Here is an 18669-nt window from a genome sequence, read left to right on the forward strand (position 1 = left end):
AGGAAAGATTCAAACTCAAATCTACCTAATCCCAACATTAAAGTTTGAGAGCTTTCAGCTAAAAACACTGAATTTCTTGGGTTCCCATGAAGAGTTTTAAATATCTGGCTTCAGCTATCACTGCATGGGCACCTACTGGTTGAAGTCTTTTATAAAAACTATAAAACACCCCTACTACCTTCTACTGTCATTAAGACACAGATATCAGGCCCCCTTCATTCATTTGTGTTACCTTTCTGGATGCTGTCAGCATTTGAGTCTGTGATCCCTGGGTCTTTTTTCTTTTCTTTTTTTAAATAAAGCAAACAAAGCAGCCAAGTTAGGTATGCAGAAGAAGGTGTGGAAGGATACATATTAAACTGTTATTATCATTTCTTCTGAGGAAAGGAAGGAGGAGCTTTTATTCCTAATACATTTCTAAACGTTTTACTTGTTAAGAGTATACATTACTTTTGTAACTTTACTGATGTGGATTGAATGTATGTATTGAATGCTACCTTCTGAAAAAAGTTAAAACATAAAATTCCATAGCTATACAGTTTCAAGTTTTTCTCACTATTATTGAAAAAAAATGGTGCAAGAACTATTATTTAATATAAATACTAAAACATTTATTACTCCCTTTGGTAGCAACAGGTCACTTTAAAAAATGCTCTTATACAAGAGTCAATAATGAGAAGACCACAGCTTACACACATTCCTAAACTTGATGACATGACTAACAGCACCATGATGTTGATGCACAGACTAAAGAAAACAAAGGATACGATATTGGCTTTGTAATAACAATAAAGATAAACTATTTTTAATGTAACTGGTTGTAGGAAAATGGTCTTTTAAAGGTAGAATTACAACAAAAGGAGAATTTAAAAATCAATAACCATCTAAATTTTTAAAGTACACTTTTAACATTTTAAAGAAATTACTAAATTTTTAAAATCACAGCTGTTAAAATTTGTAGATTTAAGTTTTCCTTGACATTAACCTTGTGCTTTCTCTTTTTTTGCATCTAATATTCATACTACTGTTTTTTCCTACCTTTATTAGGTAAGAAGATCAGAGCATAGGTGCCTTGTTTCTACTTCTAGCAATATTTATGACCAGAGAACATGAAACTACAAATGGTAAGTATTTCTTTGAGAAAGAAGAATGTTCTCAAGTTCATGAGAGGCTCTACCATGGGAACCAGAATTTATAGGGTAAGCCTCTGGACCCTTACACCATTCATTACCTTTCTCTTTCCTCTTTTCTGGTTCCTCTGTCTCCTCTTAAAAATATATTTAAGTCTTTCCTAACCATAAAACAAAACTTGTCAGTGCAGCTCCCTCTTTTCACTTTATCTTGCTGTTTCCTCTTCTCAGCCAAATTTTTTGAAAAAGAAATCTGCACTCACTAATAGAGCTTCCCTACTATTACTTGCCTCTGAACTCTCTTTAGTCTATCTAGTTTATATCCTCAGGTAGCAAAAGTTACCAATGACCTACCTATTAAATACTTTATCCTCAAAAACATCAACTCTGAATCCAGTTTTCCAATGACAGTTGGAGAAAATCATACTACTATGAAGAATAGTGTTATGGTTTCAATTCATCTGGATACTCAATGCTGGATTATAATCTTTTAATAAAGCCTCATTCAGTTCTCTCTATAATTCCCTTGAAAACTATATTAAGCCTTTCATTATTCTCTTTAAGCCTTCAACCAACTTCCTCACAAATACAGAGTAAATTATCTTCCTTGCCAACCATTCAGGGACCTTTGGCATATCATCCTCTTCCTTTCTAGAAACTCTTCTCAGCATATATTTTTAAAGGCTCAAGTCCTCCACATTGATAGCTCTCAAGTGTTTACCTCTAATCCAAACCATTTTTCTGAGGTGCAAATGTTTGACTCCCAGCATTCACTTAGCACTTACCCTGTGCCAGACACTGTAGCTGTTACTTTTCATACATTACTATTAAACCTTACAGAATCCCTGTAAAATAGATTCTAAACGCATTTTACAGTCAGAGAAACTGAGGCTCAAAGAGGTAAGTGGCACTGCTAGGATTTAGGCAGATTTATCTAGTTCAAAGCCTACATTTTTGAAATAATAACAGTTAACATGAGCACGTGCTGTGTGCCAGATGTTGGTCAAAACACTTTTCATGCAGTTTTAAGTCTCATAATTATCCTATGAAGGAGTTGCTATTGTATTTCCACCTTAAAAACTGTCTTCTAACTTTGTATTGTGCAATTGACTTAACATTACCAAAGTATATAAAATTCACGGTGCCCAAACCTGAACATTTTTTAACCCCCTTAATTCTGTGTTCCTTACCTTAGTGAATGAAGTCATCTCCCAGGTGTCCAAGTAAAGATCTGAAAGTAACTCCACATTTCTTTCTTAATATTTCCTACTTCCCCTCATGCACTCATATTAAGTTCTCTTGATCACTTCTTTCAGAACTGGCTTCTACTTCCTCACTTCATATCACTGTTTTTTCCTGCCGTGCTGTACTGAATATTATCAGCTCCACAAGGACAGAAGCTTAGAAAAGTGTCTGGTTCATAGACATTCGATGACATTTTGCTGAATATGAATAAATGAATTAGCTTGGAAACTGGTCTTTCTTTTCAGTCTTGCAGTTCTCTGATCCATTCTTCACACTGCTACTAGAGATCTTTTTTAAAGGCACATCTGATATCAACCTTCAGCAAATAACACTTAACATGCATAAAAGGTTCTAAGACCCACCATAATCTTGCTCTTCCCTATTTATTCACCCCTGGTTCTTCTACTCCTTTTCTACCTCTGACTTATACATTTATATTTTGATTTCAACATTTTTGAACTACATACACTTTCCTAAATTCTGATATTCTTGAGCATGATACTCTCTTGGTCTAAATAATCCACTGCATTACTACCAGTTACCTGTCTAACTCTTTGGACCAAGCTTAGAAAATGCACCTCTACCCATTTCAGGTAGGGTTCAGTGTTCTCCTTAACGCACTCCTTAAGTATATCATACTAGTATTGAATTATGAACATATTATTACCACAGTCCTTATCATCTGGTTGTGAATTGTTCATTTACTTGTCTGTCTCCCACACTAAATTTTGAGTGCCTTAAAGGCAAAAAAGGCCTTTTCCCTGTTCTCTTTCTTTCTATTCTTTTTCACTTTCTTTCTCCCTGCCTTCCTATTCCCCAGAAACTACCCCAGTTTCTGACACAGAGTAAGGAGAACTCAGTAATTGCCAGATTTTGAATTTAAGCACGTATAACTGGTTTCAGGTTACAATTTGTTGGGAGGATAAAAGGAGAGAAGAAAGAGTATACAGAAATATACAGAGGTAAATAGGAATAGATATATTCTTTCATTAAGTGAATGAAATGAGAAAGCCACAGGGAGAAAGAAGTTTCAGTTACTATTGCTCACTTGAACTAGAGGCTTTAGAGAGGTATTTCTTATCAATTTACCTACACTTTCACAGAGACTTAAAGTGGTATCTTGCAGTTTATTCTGACAATTTGACATTCTCCTATAGAAATAGCATCTCTGAACTTGAGAAAGCCCCATTCCACATTGCTTAAAAAATACATATCCAATGTAAATATATCTATCCCTGGTAGGCATGTTTCCTCCAGTGAAAAAGAGAAAACATATTTAACTACCTAGTACGCATCTCTTGTTATACTATATACTTTCACAGATTTTCATTTACTCATCACCAGAACAAATATTTGAGACAGGTATTAGTTCCAGTTTGCAAATGAAGAAAGTAAAGCTTAGAAAAAGTAAATAACTTACTCGTGGCAATTAAGATGAACTAAATATCAAACCCAGGATATCCTCGTATATGGAATACCAGGGTCTCCTGCCACCAAAGCAGAAGCTGTAGATCCATTCTTGATAGATGCCCCTCTGTTAATAATCATGTCTAGATATAATGTTGCAGGAGAAAACCCAGGGCATGCTTATAGTGTCAAGGAGTCCAAAGCATGAGGGAATTTTTAAAAGATGGGTTGGTAATATTGCCAAAAGAAGACCTTAAAATCTAATATAGAAAAATCTTAATATAGAGAGTATATGATGGCATGATGGTAGAGTAAAAAATTTAGGAACCTTGCTTCGCTATCAGAGTCTCCTACTTTGCTACTTTTTCCTCTTTCTTTGTGAAGTTGTTAAAGTAAACTTCACATATCATTTCACCTCTATACACTTCAATATGTACCTGTAAAAATATGGTCATTCTCTTACATAACTACAATGCCATTAAAATACTATATTGGATTGTGACTATTTAAAAATATCTTAATAGAAATGCACAATTTGGGTAATCAAAGTATTGGGGAAGAAGGTATTCTTGATGATACTGCAAAAAAAAAAATCTAAAGTTTACTATACAATACTCTACAATTCCATTTATATGATGTTCTCAAGAACACAAAACTAGCAGTAAACAGAGTGGTTACAAGGGATTATAGGTGAGGAAAGGATCTAACTACAAAGGTATAGAATAGCTTTCTTAGGTGATGGAAATGTTCTATATCCCGAATCTTGATGGCAGCTTGATAAATTTTGATGAATTCTTATATGTGTTGACAGCCACAGAACTGCACATTAAAAAAGTCAACTTTACTATAATTTTAAAATTAAATAGAAAAATATAAACAAACTAAGCAATCACCTTAAAGGCTAAAAGAACAATAAAATGAGGTAAAAAGAAAAAGGATTCAATTAAAAGAAGAAATTAATAAAATAGAAAACAAGGAAACCATAGACCATAAAACTAAGAACTGGTTCTCTAAGAAAACCTGAAATATAGAAACCCATGATGAGTCTGATCAAGAAAGGGAGAAGTAATGAGACATACAAATATTAGGGGTGACAATGTGATATAATCACAGATATAGAAAATATTTTGGAAGTTAATAGTTGTAATTTTAAAGCAAATTTGAAAATACAGATGAAACATGTTCTAAGAAAATTTAAAGCAAAATTAGCAAAACTGATTCAAAGAGGTAGAAAATCTGAATAGATAATAATCATAGAGAAACTGAAAAGATTATTAGAGAAGTATTCCCTCAAAGGCACCATGCCCACATAGTTTTAGGGTCAAGTTCTAACAAACCTTTAAGAAATGCAATTTTTATTATTTTAAATTTTATTTTAGCTAGCTCCCTACTTAGATTAAGGAATGTAAGAAAGCATAAATAAAATTTAAAAAAAAGAACAAAAGGCAGGGATAAATCATGAATCCTAATTCTAATCCTCTCTAACCCAGGCACACAGGTCAATCAGATCACACATTCTGGCTCTTATTGCAACGTTCTACAGAAAAGAATTAATGAGGAGCTGAATCCTATTTAAATTTAATTTATGCAATTTTATCCATACTCATTCATATTTCTCATATGGCACCAAAACACAAGCAAGCATTTTCTCTAGTACTCAAAGAAACTTCTGTACCAATGCTGGAGAGAACACTGGATGTTTTGTATTTAGTGAAAGTATGCTATTCAGCACTGTATATACAAAACACGGATATTGTACTTGGAGTTGATATAAGGGATATTTTAAAGAACAGTACAACATTCTACTCTTACTTGTTGATTTTAGAACCTAAGCCAATAGTAGGTTCCTTCTTAATCCCCTACCCTTTGTGCCAGGGCATATACTCTTATGTACAAGTAATCATGTTAGTACATGGCTATGTCATGGCTTGGATGGCACTGAGACCACACGTTTGGTTAATTCTATGGCTGCTATCTTCTGAACAAATTAAGTGTGGTCTTAAAGTGTCATCTCCGCAAACTGGATTGTTTCAATACAATAGTATTACCCTTTGACTGGAATTCAATCCTCATTTAGCATCTCCATTTTACTCACCACAGTTCCTGTTTTCAGGCTGTCCCACTTCTCATTATCTATCTTATTGGCTTGGTTAGTCTAAAACCCATTCACAAGAAGGGGTCTACTTCCTGTCAGCTTATCTCTATTATCTTGCTTAATGAAACAAAGTTTAACACACTAAGAATGAAAATATTTCTCCATATCTGCCCTTAGTACAAAACTGTTACATTTGCTTTCCTAACAGATTATCTACATTCCTAAACAAACACTTACTCTCCTTTCTTAATCTTAAAAGGCAAAATAATCATAACTGGAACACTAAAATTTTCTACATTATTCTTGACTGCTGAAATTAACAACAACAAAAAAAGATTATGTACATGTACAAGACCAGAAAAACAGGTATGAAAGTCAGGCAGGAGGCAGAGGAAGGCTGTTTACAGAAGGGAGAAAGAAGGAAAAAGGGGTGGATCAAGGAAGGACTGACTATAGATTGATGTCATAAATGTAAAACAAGGTCTAAAATAATTAGTAAATGTATTATAATAGGTTAAAAGATAATATGTCATTAACAATTTGGTACAGTCTATTCTACCAATGCAAAAGTGGTTCAATATTTGGAATCATATGAATGTAATCTAACTTCATTCATGGATAGATGAATTCATTTATTCAAAAAGTACTGTCTGGCATTATACTAGGTGTGGTAGTTAGATTCAGTTGTCAACTTGGACAGGTGAAGGCACCTAGTTCTGTTGCTGTGGACATGAGCCAATGGTACATGAACCTCATCTGTTGCTAATTACATCTGCAGTCAGCCAGGAGGTGTGCCTGCTGCAATGAATGACGTCTGACTTAACTGGCCAGTGCTTAAATGAGAGAGCACAATGTAGCACAGCCCAAGCAGCTCAGCATACCTCATCTCAGCACTCGCAGTGCAGCCCAGGCCTTTGGAGATACAGAAAGAAGCCACACTAGGGAAAATTGTTGGAACCCAGAGGCCTAGAGAGAAGGCCAGCAGAGACCATCCTGTGCCTTCCCACATAAGAAAGAACCTCAGTGGAAAGTTAGCTGCCTTTCCTCTGAAGAACTAACAAAATAAATACTTTTATTAAAAGCCAATCCATCTCTGGTGTGTTGCATTCCAGCAGCTAGCAAACTAGAACAGATTTCGTACCAGAGAGTGGGGTGCTGCTGCAGTTTGCAAATATCAGATATGTTGGAATGGTTTTTTGGATGGCTAAGGGGAAAATTTTGGAGGAATTGCGAAGAGAATGATGGAGAAGTCCTGGAGTGCTTGAAGAGACTGTTGGTGTAAACGGAACCACTGCCAATCTGGACAAAGGGGGACACAAAGGGACAAATTGGAGTTTGCAGAGTGAGAACCATGGAAGCTTGGGTCTGAAGCCAAGAAACCTTGGCCAGGAGAGTGGACCCACCCACATACATGGAGAGGGTGAGTTTTGCCCGAAGGGTGAGGATAAGTCTCCCACCTTCTTGCAGTGGAAGAGTCACGCAGCCTCAGACCTTGGAGAAGGCAGAGCACGCTCCCTGGGGGACTGGGGAGAGCCTGGCTACCACCACATGGAGGGGTTGAGTGTGTGCTCCGAAAATGGCAGAGAGCCCAGGGGTGGCCCTGATGCCTGGAGAGAGTGGAGCCGAGAAAAAGGTGGTCTCCTCGATGTTCCCCGAGGTTGATTTGGAAAGAGGCGGGCCACTGCACAGGCCTTTGGAAAAGGTGGGACTGCCACTTTCTAAAGCTGAAGGATTAATGACTTTCAAACTTTGAAATCCAACGGTGTTTGCCCTGCAGGTTTTTCTTCGATTTTTTCCCTATAGAAATGAAAACCTATCCTGTGAATATCCTCCTTTGCATATTGACACCAGACAACTTGTTTTGAGATTCATAGGTCCACAGCCAGAAGAGAATTTTTTGCACCTTAATATTGTTTAAGGTGATGCGAGTAGTTGCCAAGTTGACAAGGGGTGGACATGTGGTAGTTAGATTCAGTTAATGCCTTCAGTGAAGGCACCTAGTTCTGTTGCTGTGGACATGAGTCAATGGTATGTGAACCTCATCTGTTGCTAATTACATCTGCAGTCGGCTAGGAGGCGTGCCTGCTGCAATGAATGACGTCTGACTTAACTGGCTGGTGCTTAAATGAGAGAGCACAACGTAGCACAGCCGAAGCAGCTCGGCATTCCTCATCTCAGCACTTGCAGCTCAGCCCAGGCCTTTGGAGATGCAGAAAGAAGTCACCCTGGGGAAAACTGGTGGAACCCAGAGGCCTGGAGAGAAGGCCAGCAGAGACCATCCTGTGCCTTCCCACATAAGAAAGAACCTCAGTGGAAAGTTAGCTGCCTTTCCTCTGAAGAACTAACAAAATAAATCCCCTTTAATTAAAAGCCAATCCATCTCTGGTGTGTTTCATTCCTGAAGCTAGCAAACAAGATCACTAGGTATATTTCACTAGTGGATAAATACCTTATCCATGCTCATTTTGGAAATGAAAAAATTATCTGATAAAATGAAAACCCTATTCTCAAAAACTCATTAAAATAGAAATTTAAGGAATATCTCCAGCTTGATTAAGAAACATCTAGCAAATAATATCACATTTAAAATTTTTAAAAAAGAAAAAAAAAGGATGGAAAAAGAAAAAGGGGGTGAGGAACAAATAAACTAAATTAAAAAAAATTAACAGATTATAAAATATAAACCTTATTTGGATCCTGATCCAAACAAACTTTAAAAAATCACTTTTAAAGTACAATCATGGCAGGATGCATGGGTGGTTCAGTGGTAGAATGCTTGCCTTCCATACTGGAGATGTGGGTTCGATTCCCAGACTATGTACCAAAAACAAACAAACAAAAAAATACAACCATGGCAAATGAACACTGGCTTGACCTTTATGATAATTAAGGAATTATTTTTTTAAAGTGTGAGAATGATATTGGCCTTAATTTTTTTTAAGACCTCACATTTTAGAGATACACACTAAAATAATAATAAAATACAATAGATTAGATACTGTGATTTGCTTCAAAACCATTTGGGTTTAGGGAGTGGGTGGAGTTACAAATAAGACTGGCCATATAATTATCATGGTTGAAGTGGGTATTAGATGTATCAGGTTAAGCACACCAATTTGTCAACCTTTGAATATGCTTGAAATTCTCCAAAATACAAAGTTTTAAAATAGTTTTTCATTATAGGACACAAAGAAAAAAACAAAACATAAACATAAAAACAAAAAAACAAACACTATAGAGTATAAATTATCAGAAGTTTTCTACAAAAATACCATTTCTCAACAATGTTCCATTTTTAAAAATTATTACTTAATATTTACTTGAAAGATACAAAAAAATGCACAAACTAAAAGCTACCCCTCCATAAGTTATCTACCCCACCCCCCCACACATACACATCTGTGTAAACCACCACTTAGATCAAGATTCTTACCAGCCGGAAGCCACTTGAATATCCATCTAAATCACTGTTTCCTCCACAGCGGTAGCTACCATCCTGACTTCTAACTCCTAACACAGAATATAAACATACAGTACTTCTAATTCTGTGTCTGACTTTTCCTCAACATGTGACATTAATCCATGCTAAATGTAGTGGTAGTTTGTTCTTTTGCATCATTGTATTGCAAGAGATGCTGAAACAGAGACTACTAGGAATCCCCAAGACCCTTTTTAACAAAGTTAAAATTCATTGATCTGGTTCCAGATTCCATGTTGCAACTAAACTTTAAGAAACTCCACTTGTTGAGTTCTGGTATAATATCAAAGAAGAACATCCACATTTGGCTGAAAAGGCTATTAAAATACTTTACTCTTTACAATGACATATCCATGTGAAGTTGAATTTTCTTCACACACATTGCATCAGACCAACTGCAGAAGCAGACATGCATAGTCAACTGTCTTCTATTAAGCCAAATACTATAGTAATTTGCAAAAATGTAAGGTAATTACATTCTTCTCACTGTATTTTTCCTGTTTGGGGAAACAGTCAATTGTCATTTTCCATATTTTTATTTAACATACTACTTTTGGTAGCATGCAATAGGTTTCTTATTGTCCTTTTAAATGAATTAACATTTTTAACAATTTCTCACACATATCTTCCATATAAAAAGTGCTCTTTGTATACCTCAACTGTGGAGTCCTGAAACCCAAAAGTTTGAGAACTGCATTGTACAATATTCTCTTATATTAACATACAATAATTTATTCATCTGTTCTATTGCTAATGGACATATAGATAGTTTTTAGTCTGGGGTTATAACAAAGAAAGATGCAATGAATATTCTTGCATGTGTCTTTTGGCACAAAGTATGTACCCAATTCTGTTGAGCTTACCTAATAAACTAGAATTGCTGGGCCACAGGGCATATCGTAGGTTCAACTTTAACAGACAATGAGTTTTCCAAAGTCATAATTGAACATTTGAAATGTGGTTAGTCTGAATTGAGATGTACTGTAGGTATAAAACGTACACTGGACTTTGAAGACTTAGTATGAAAAGAAATATGCAGAATATCTTAATAATTATTTTCTACTGATTACATGTTGAAATATTTTAATTTATTGAGTTAAATATTTTATTAAAATTAGCTTCACTTGTTTCTTTTTCTTTCTAAATGTGTAACTAGAAAATATAAAATCACATATATGGCTTATATTTGGGGCTCACATTATGTTGGACCGTGCTGCTCCAGGAGTAAAACATGCCAATATCAATACTGCATTTAAGAACTAAGATGCTTGGAGAAGAGGACCTAGTTTTGAGGAAGCTGGAAAGATTTCCCAGAGGAGGTAACATCTAAAGGAAAGCAGAAGGACAAACAGGAGTTGGCCCAGTAAAAGAAAGTGAGGTATGAAAAAAGAGAATAAAGCCTGGCAGAAGGAACAGTGTAAGCAAAGGTCAGGAGACAAGAAACAAATTCAAAATAGGAGGAACACGGTTCCTGGAGGAATAGGGTTGGGAAAGGAGTGACAAAAGAGATGAGGTTAGGAAAATTGGCCAGATCATGAAATGCTTAATGAGTTATATTTATATCTTAATGAGAATAAGGAACCACTGTTGGGTTTTGAGCAAGAAAGCTCCACAATTAGATCCACATTTGAGAAAACTGACAGGCTGCTGCTCTGTGGATTACAGATTGGATCAGGATAAGACTACAGCCAAGACTAGTTGGTGGCTATTACAATCACGTAGATAAAAACGATGTGCCCCCACACAGAGAGAACAACAACAGAGAGATGTGAACGTTATGCAAATCACTTCTCTTGAAGCTTCAATTTCTTCTAATAATCATATCTACACCACAGAGTTATTTTGAGGACTAAAGGCATTTTTGGTAAAGGTGTTCTAAATTCTAACTGTGAGTATAAGGTTTAACATAGTAGAACAGCCAATAACAAGTTCAAGAAATTGGACTCTATTTCAGAATATAGCAGATACAAATACTCATATTTTCTCTAATTTACTAACTTAAAGCCTAAAAGATGCTATGACCATTCATGAAGTTAAGTCAGATAATAAAAGGCTTACTTTCCTCATTAAATGAGGAATGCTAAATTCCAACTACTAAATATCCTACTGTGCTACATTTAACCCAAATACTGTATAAGATTAGCACCATTTCTCATTTCTCAAAAAACTGAAATGTAAATAAATTAAAGGTAAATATCAAGTTGTTCCCACTCACTCTAAAGAACATGGAGTACAACAATTTCACTTCTCCAAACAGTAGCAGGGCAATGAATTTTAAAACATTTGAGAGGAACAGTAGAAAATTTATCTGTCAGCTTCATTTGCTTTGATGTTTCAGAACCTACTAAAGTTGTATCTCCCGGAAATAAACAACACAATCCAGAAAAAAAAAAAAAGATAAAGGTCACTTTATTTTTTCCAAATATGTTCTGAAATCCACAAATTTACCAATACATTCTTGACTCTTGAAATGATATGAAACAATCTTTATTATTTACTATAAAGCACTTAGACAAAAAGTTACTTGGAATCTAGCTTCTGTCCCATCCTTTGTTTCTTGCCTGAGATACCCTTAAGGCATGGTAGAGAGTTATGTTTTTTACCTATTTAACTGACAAAAATGACTGCCCTTAGATCTAAGTTCTCTACACAATCCTTAAAACTCTCCCCTTATAATTTCTCTTCATCCTGTTTTGTCATTTGTTGTACAACTATTCACCAAAATACGCCTACTTGGATTGAGTGTCCTTAGCTTTCTCTTTTCAATATTAAGAGCAACTTAACTTCATAAGGATCCAAATTGTTCTGCTGAAGTACAGAAAGAGAAATCACCTTCAACCTCTCCTCCTCCTCTTCACTCTCACCTCTTATTACAGAGAAAATAAAACAATCAAATATAATCTTTACCTTTGCACCCTAGAACCTACAGACTTAAGTACATTTGCACCACTACTTTCCTACTTTCCTCCTGTGACAAAAAGGGAAGAACCTCTTTTTTTCCTATCATAGAGCAATGTACACTCTTCTATTTCTGCGTCTGTTACCTTGGTCCAAACCCCTGTGACTCTCATCTTGATTACAGCCCAAACCTCCCACCTGGCCATCCCACCTCTATGCTTGCCTACTTAACACTTTTCCACATAGTAGCAAAAGTGACTGTTTCAAAACACATTAAAATACATAAAAAATCACACTATGTCACATAAACCATTACATAGTTATGCTTAAAACCCAAACTCTTCATCATGGTGTACAAAGACTTGTGTCCCTGCCTATCATTCTAACCTCCCCTTGTCACTCTTCCTTACGGCCACTATGCTGTAGCTACAATGGTCTTAGTCCTTCACCTACAGCACATCTGCCCTTTCCTCATTCTGGGCCTTCCCCACCTTGTTACTCCAATCGACTGCAAGATCTATTTTTGGTCTTGTAAATGCTCCCTTATCAAAGACACCTTCCTCTAAGTACTCTGTGTTATTCACTATCCTGCCCCTTACTTGTTTCCTTCACAGTACTCATTACAACTGGTTCACTAGACCACAAGCACCATGAGGGCAGAAACTATATATAGAATGTTGTGCCTAACACAGTGCCAGATATAAGAAAGTGTTCAACAAATATTTATTCAATATTTATTAAATGTATGAATAAGTAGAGAGACAAACAGGATTAGGCTGCAATCCCGACTCTCCTCCCTAGCTGTTTGATCTTAGGAAAGTTACAACTTCTCTGAACTTCAATGTTGTCTTCTATAAAAAAAGGGATAAATACCTTAAAAGCTGCAAGAGACCTAATACAGATAAACTAGCAATGAACAAAGATAAAGCACTGTACCCGTAACTTGTTAATAATGTTCATTTCCTTCCCTTCTTTCTATAGCTTAGAATGTGAGAATTCCCTAACTTTCAGTATTGAGACTGCAAAAAAAATAAGATATTGAAGGCTGTATCTACTTAAAAAAAGAGACCCTGATGACACGCATCTGAACAGATAGACTGATAACTTGTATTTGCAGGAACTAATCCAGTATCTTAGAAAGTGGAAATAACTAGTACCCATTAACCCCTAATTGAGTGGGGAGGTGGGGGTAATGGCCAGGAAAGTAGGTGAAAGAGGAGGGAAGGGAACTTAGAAATGACAGATAATCAAATGAACTTTAATTTCTTAGTTTAGAACAACCTTTATCCACCTACAAAAACTGGCAGCAGGAGCAGGATTAATACTCATCCCCAAATTCTGAAATCACAATATCTTTTATTTGCTTAAACTGTATAAATCTCACCTATATTTAATACACTTACTCCATTTTATCTAACCTTCATTCTTTAAAATGCAATATCACTGATAAAATGTTTAAAAACAGTATCACCTCAGATCAGAGTCATAAAAAGGTTTTGCTGTCCCCCTAATTTTTTAACCACATAAGCACATTTTTTTCCACCCAAACATTTCTTTAATTGTTGCTCACTTTCAGCCTAACATCTCTTATACTTTCTTCAAAGAAGAGTTTACTTTCTAGGACTCTTAAAGTCATTTACCACATACACATCGTTCAAATCTCCTACACGATCTTCCCAGAATAAAGCAAGCCCTATAAAAGTGGCCATTTAATACTTTCTACCTGATAACCACCTACAATTGTGTGAAACGTGCTGCCTATCTTCATATTCTCCCTAAGATATGGATACAATTTAGATTCGTTTTAAACTCAAGAAAAGAGTTCATGTTAAGCAACTACTTCAGCTTTACTCAATAGATTTTATGTAATCAAGCTTGCCTTTTTTTTAGAAGTAATTGGAATCTGGTTTAGTTTTTTTGTTTTTCTCATGTTTCAGCTATTTCTAAAACCTTCCTAAAATTGGAACTTCAAGTCTGTCCTTAAGCGGGAAATTTATAAAATACCATAGCGTTCCATCAAACTTATGGGGAAAGATTCATCCATTAAATATAAAATCCAAGAGTAAAAAGAATCTTTTATACTACCACAACATCTAGAACAGTGCTGTGTACAGCAAGGACCTTTGAGTATAATAAGCTAAACTGGTAGTTTGAATTATATCACATTTCAGTATATGCCAGAAAGAGTTCTTACTGCTTGCTACCAAACACTCTGGTAGCAAGTAACTAAAAACTAGCCATCTGTACGTAACTCTTTAAAGATATTGTAAAATGATACACAAACACTACAAACATTCTAAATTACATTTGAAGATTTCATCTAGGGAAGTGTTTTTCAGACTAAGAACTGCCATTCATTAACGGGTCCACAATTTATTTAATGGGTCTAGATGAACATAGGAAGAAAGGAAAGGTGGGAGGTAAAGGGGGAGGGAGAATAAATAGAATAGAAAATATCAGAGTACATCACAGAAAGTAAGTGTATTATTTTATGAGCTTTGTTTGGTTCTGCATGTATACACAGGGAGCTACGTAAAACGCATTTTAAAGGTGGGTTTGAGTAAAAAAATAAGTTAGAAAACACCGACCTGGGAGAAGCAGAAAATAAATGGTCATAAAGCAACAGAACTGCTACAATTACCAAATTATGGTACTGGGAAGTGAGCAAAACTAACAGCTTCTATTGACTAGAAAATGGAGGTTTTAGAAACCTCTATACATTTGGAGAAGCCAAATATACCGATATAGAAGATGAAGGAGGACCTTCTCTTACAGCAGGCCTAAGAATCTCACTGCAGCCCATATTAAAGTACTTATCCCTTCAAACTTCCAAAGAAAGTTTGTTCTCCTAAATATTAGGCATATTCAACACAGGAGATACAGGAGTTCCTGAAAAATAATTTATTGGTTTTTGAACAACTTCTTCTAAAAACATTAACTGTATTATAATTCACAACTAAGAGTTTCACAGAAGACTGTAATTCAGAAAAATAACATGTCCACCTAAAACGGTCACGTGAAGAGAACAAACACCAAAATAATCACAGATTTTTTAAACAGGAGGCACAACTTGGAGCCATTTAACACTGCAGTTAATAGCTAAGAAAGAGTCATTGTGTAGAGTCAGTAGTAGAATTGCCTAAATACTGGCTAATCAACCTGCTTTTCTTCACTAGGTTTATGCTAAATTACTCTATTCAGTTGTTTTAGAGAGCACTCTATTTGAAGCCAATTAAAAAAAATCTTTTTTAACTGTAAAACACAATTTCATAAATAACAGCTAAAATCTGTTCTAAGAGACTCAAGGTGATGGCTATTTCCCACAACTTCTGCATATTCAAATCACCAACCCCACTATTTGTCATGGAAGCATTTCGCCCCTCCCCCTATATTATACATTATAGCTTTTTTCTCTAATATGAACCCAACTATGGCTGGAGAAATTGAAAAGGAGAAAAAAGGCAGCTATGAAGAGAATTTCCGTAGTTGCAGGGAGAAAGTTCTCTTTAATCCCTGCTGGTGTAGTTAAATGTTCTGCCTGGCTCACTACCTCCTTTTTTCTTACACTTTGACAACTTGCTGTGGATTGAAAAATCCCTTGGAATAATCACTTGCTAGTTTTATAATTTGGTCCTACACTGCTGGAAAAAGGAGTTTGAGTCTCTGCCTACTAACAATTATTCACTGAACACAAATTTCAAAAAGACAAACCTGTGATAAGCACCCACCAGAAAGTCATTTTGTGTACAAGTACAAAAAAATGCGTGGACACTAATTATACGGTTTGCAGTCTCTAATCCCTACAGGCAAGAGCCTTTTGGTTCAAACACTAATGACATAGGTTTTAATGAAAGAAGAGCTAAAGGAACTCCTTTATTTATCCATTCTGATCATACATCACAGGAATTCAATTCTGTGAGTAGAGGGCAAAGCTGGACATACTACTAATCACCCTAGATTAAAGACGCCTCCCCTTTCTTCTCTCTCCTGGGCCATTACACCAAACCTAGACCTCAGCTACGCTCACATTCAGGCTAGAAGAAACAGCATAACAGTTTATTGATCTCTGATGTAGACCCAAACCCACAAGCCATCAGACAAGTAGGGATCACTGCCACTTGATGAAAACTAACAATCAAAAGTCATGCACTGGGTTTTCTGGTCACAAATAAGCACATTATTGCCAATTTCCACATCAAATGTGAACCCAAACAGAACAAAACAAAACAAAAACCCATCCCAAATTAGTAAGGGAGTAATACATCCCAAATTAAACAGTAAGGGAGCAATACATCCCAAATTAAACAGAAAAGACAATTTCTTGATTGTCAGCAAATGCCAAATTAAGTTCATTACATCCTTCATTTAGTTTAATATCTGAGGCTTAAGAAGTTACCAATACATTTAGTTTCACATAAAAACGCTTTCAAGAGATATTTGCTCATGAATTACATTTGACAGACCCTCCTCCCACTACTGTAAAAGTCAAACTTTTTGGGCAAATAACAGATTTTTATAAGTAAGTTTTATACCAAAGAATGGTAACTTCTAATTATTTTATCCTGGAGAAATCAAAACATCACTCCAAAAACTAAAGAGTAACCACATTCTCTGAAACAACAATTAATGTGCTTAACTGATTAACGCATAAAGGTGAAGTCAAATGGATTTCCAGTCTCTTTGGCAATGTTCTTTCCAATTAATTCGATTTAGCTCTTGTTCTGAGCCCCATGTAATATAAAACTTAGTCCTAAACATAGTCTTCAGCCGTGTCTTAACCTCAAATGAATATATCTAACCCATTCTCTAGACTGGGGAACAAAAAAACAACAGTGAGTGAAATGACAGCTTAATGAGGAGTCAGGTCAGGCATCGACGCCCTAAGAGGTAGAGATTGAGGTGGGGCTGAAAACTATTTTCTGGCCTTCTACCGCCTGCTGCTTCTGGGGAATGAACAGGACCCTGCACGCCCGGGATCAACAGAACCTCTGCCCCCGAGGATGAGGGAAGGGAAGAAAGCAGCAGGATCCTTTTACAGGGAGAAAGAAAGAGGGCAGGTAATTTCACTGGGGAAAGAACTTCCTGAACCCGGAAGGGGGTGGTGGTGGCAGGGCGGTCCTGGCAGCCGCGGGGGCGACCGCCCCCTCTTTTTCCCATATGCACACATTTTCGCGTGTGTGGACTGCGCCAGGGGCCACGAATGGGGGGCTGGACGCTGGGCTGGGACGCCGGAGCCCGAGTCGGGAAGTCCGCCGGCCTCCCCCTCTCTTCACCAGGGCTTCCCCTGCCCGGGACCCCAAGCTCTTCTCTAACACCCCGATGATCTGGAAGTACGCGACTAGACGAAAGCATCTTTAAGAACAGACAAAACCCCCTCCTCCGCACCCACCCCTCGCCTGGTCTTTGTCCCGACGGCGGCCGGGGTCTCTCCCCGGGTTCCCCGGGGAACCCTGGTCCTGGAGGCCTCGGAGCCCGGGGTCACTCCAGCTTTGTGCGGTCAGCCGGGCGCGGGGATGCGCACACTTACCGTACACCCCGGAGAGGAAAAGCAAGATCAACGCAGCCCTCCGCCGCGGAGACTCTTTTGTGCTCCAGCGACGGGCCATATCCACCGCAGATGGAGGGACCGAGGAGGAGGAGATAGAGGAGGAGGAGCTGGGGCCAGACGCCGCCGCCGCCGCCGCCGAGCCCCCGGCAGCTCCCTGCGCTCTCCGCGGCGGCGGGAGGGGGAGGGATGGGGCTGTCGCCGCCCGAGCGCGCAACCTCCCTCTCCTCAGTCCTCTCTCTGCCGCTCGCCAGCTCTCACCACCCGCAGCGCGAGAGCGCCACACGGGGCGACCCTCCCGGGGTCACCAGCAGACAGCGCACGCACTGGCGCGAAACCGGAGGGCGGCGAACGCGGGAGTCCGGCCTCGCGCGGCACAGACTAGCCGGCGCTACCAGACGCCAGACAGCGCGAGCCGGGACCCGCGTTCATCCGTTCGATCGGCAATCCTCTGGCCCTCCTGCCTTGGTTCCCGCCCCGCGCTCAGCTCAACTTTCGAAGTCTTGGGCCACTCTCTCCGTGCCTGTAGCCTGAGAAGCAAGGCAGTGCCAATCGATAAGCGAGCCGGCGAACGTTGGCCGCTGGATTTCACTGGGCTGGGAGCGGGGGCGGACTGCGGAGGTCCACCGCAATCTCGGGCCTCGGCACTGGCTGTGCGGGTGGGGTGGGAGCGCAATGAGAGGTTGAGGATGGCTGCGTGGAGGGGAAGAATGGATGGTCGGAGGCTGAGAACTTGGGAGTTCCTTCCCCTATCCTCCCACTTGCCTCCGCTTATTGTCGACAGGGACTCGGGATGGGGGTGGGCACCGGTTAGTGCGTTGTGCTGGCGGGCCGGGGAGCCGGGTCTGGCCTCCCACGTTCATAGTGCCCT

General features: G+C 38.2%; 1 protein-coding gene across 4 annotated transcripts in view; it reads right to left on the reverse strand.

Moving 5' to 3' along the window:
* LRP12 (LDL receptor related protein 12) overlaps positions 1 to 18219 on the reverse strand; it is a 61578-nt gene extending 43359 nt beyond the window's left edge. For 2 of the 4 annotated variants that reach the window (XM_077167452.1, XM_077167451.1), the window contains exon 1: positions 17781 to 18219. In XM_077167452.1, coding sequence (XP_077023567.1) covers positions 17781 to 17859 — 79 coding nt within the window. In that variant the 5' untranslated portion in view covers positions 17860 to 18219. Of the gene's footprint in view, positions 1 to 232; positions 4643 to 17642; positions 17723 to 17780 lie in introns of those variants that run through there. The other 2 variants (XM_077167450.1, XM_077167449.1) reach the window with 2 other exon arrangements.
* Between the last annotated feature and the right edge of the window lie 450 nt (positions 18220 to 18669).

This window comes from Tamandua tetradactyla, chromosome 6 (genome assembly GCF_023851605.1).
Source record: "Tamandua tetradactyla isolate mTamTet1 chromosome 6, mTamTet1.pri, whole genome shotgun sequence".
Lineage (NCBI taxonomy): Eukaryota > Metazoa > Chordata > Mammalia > Pilosa > Myrmecophagidae > Tamandua > Tamandua tetradactyla.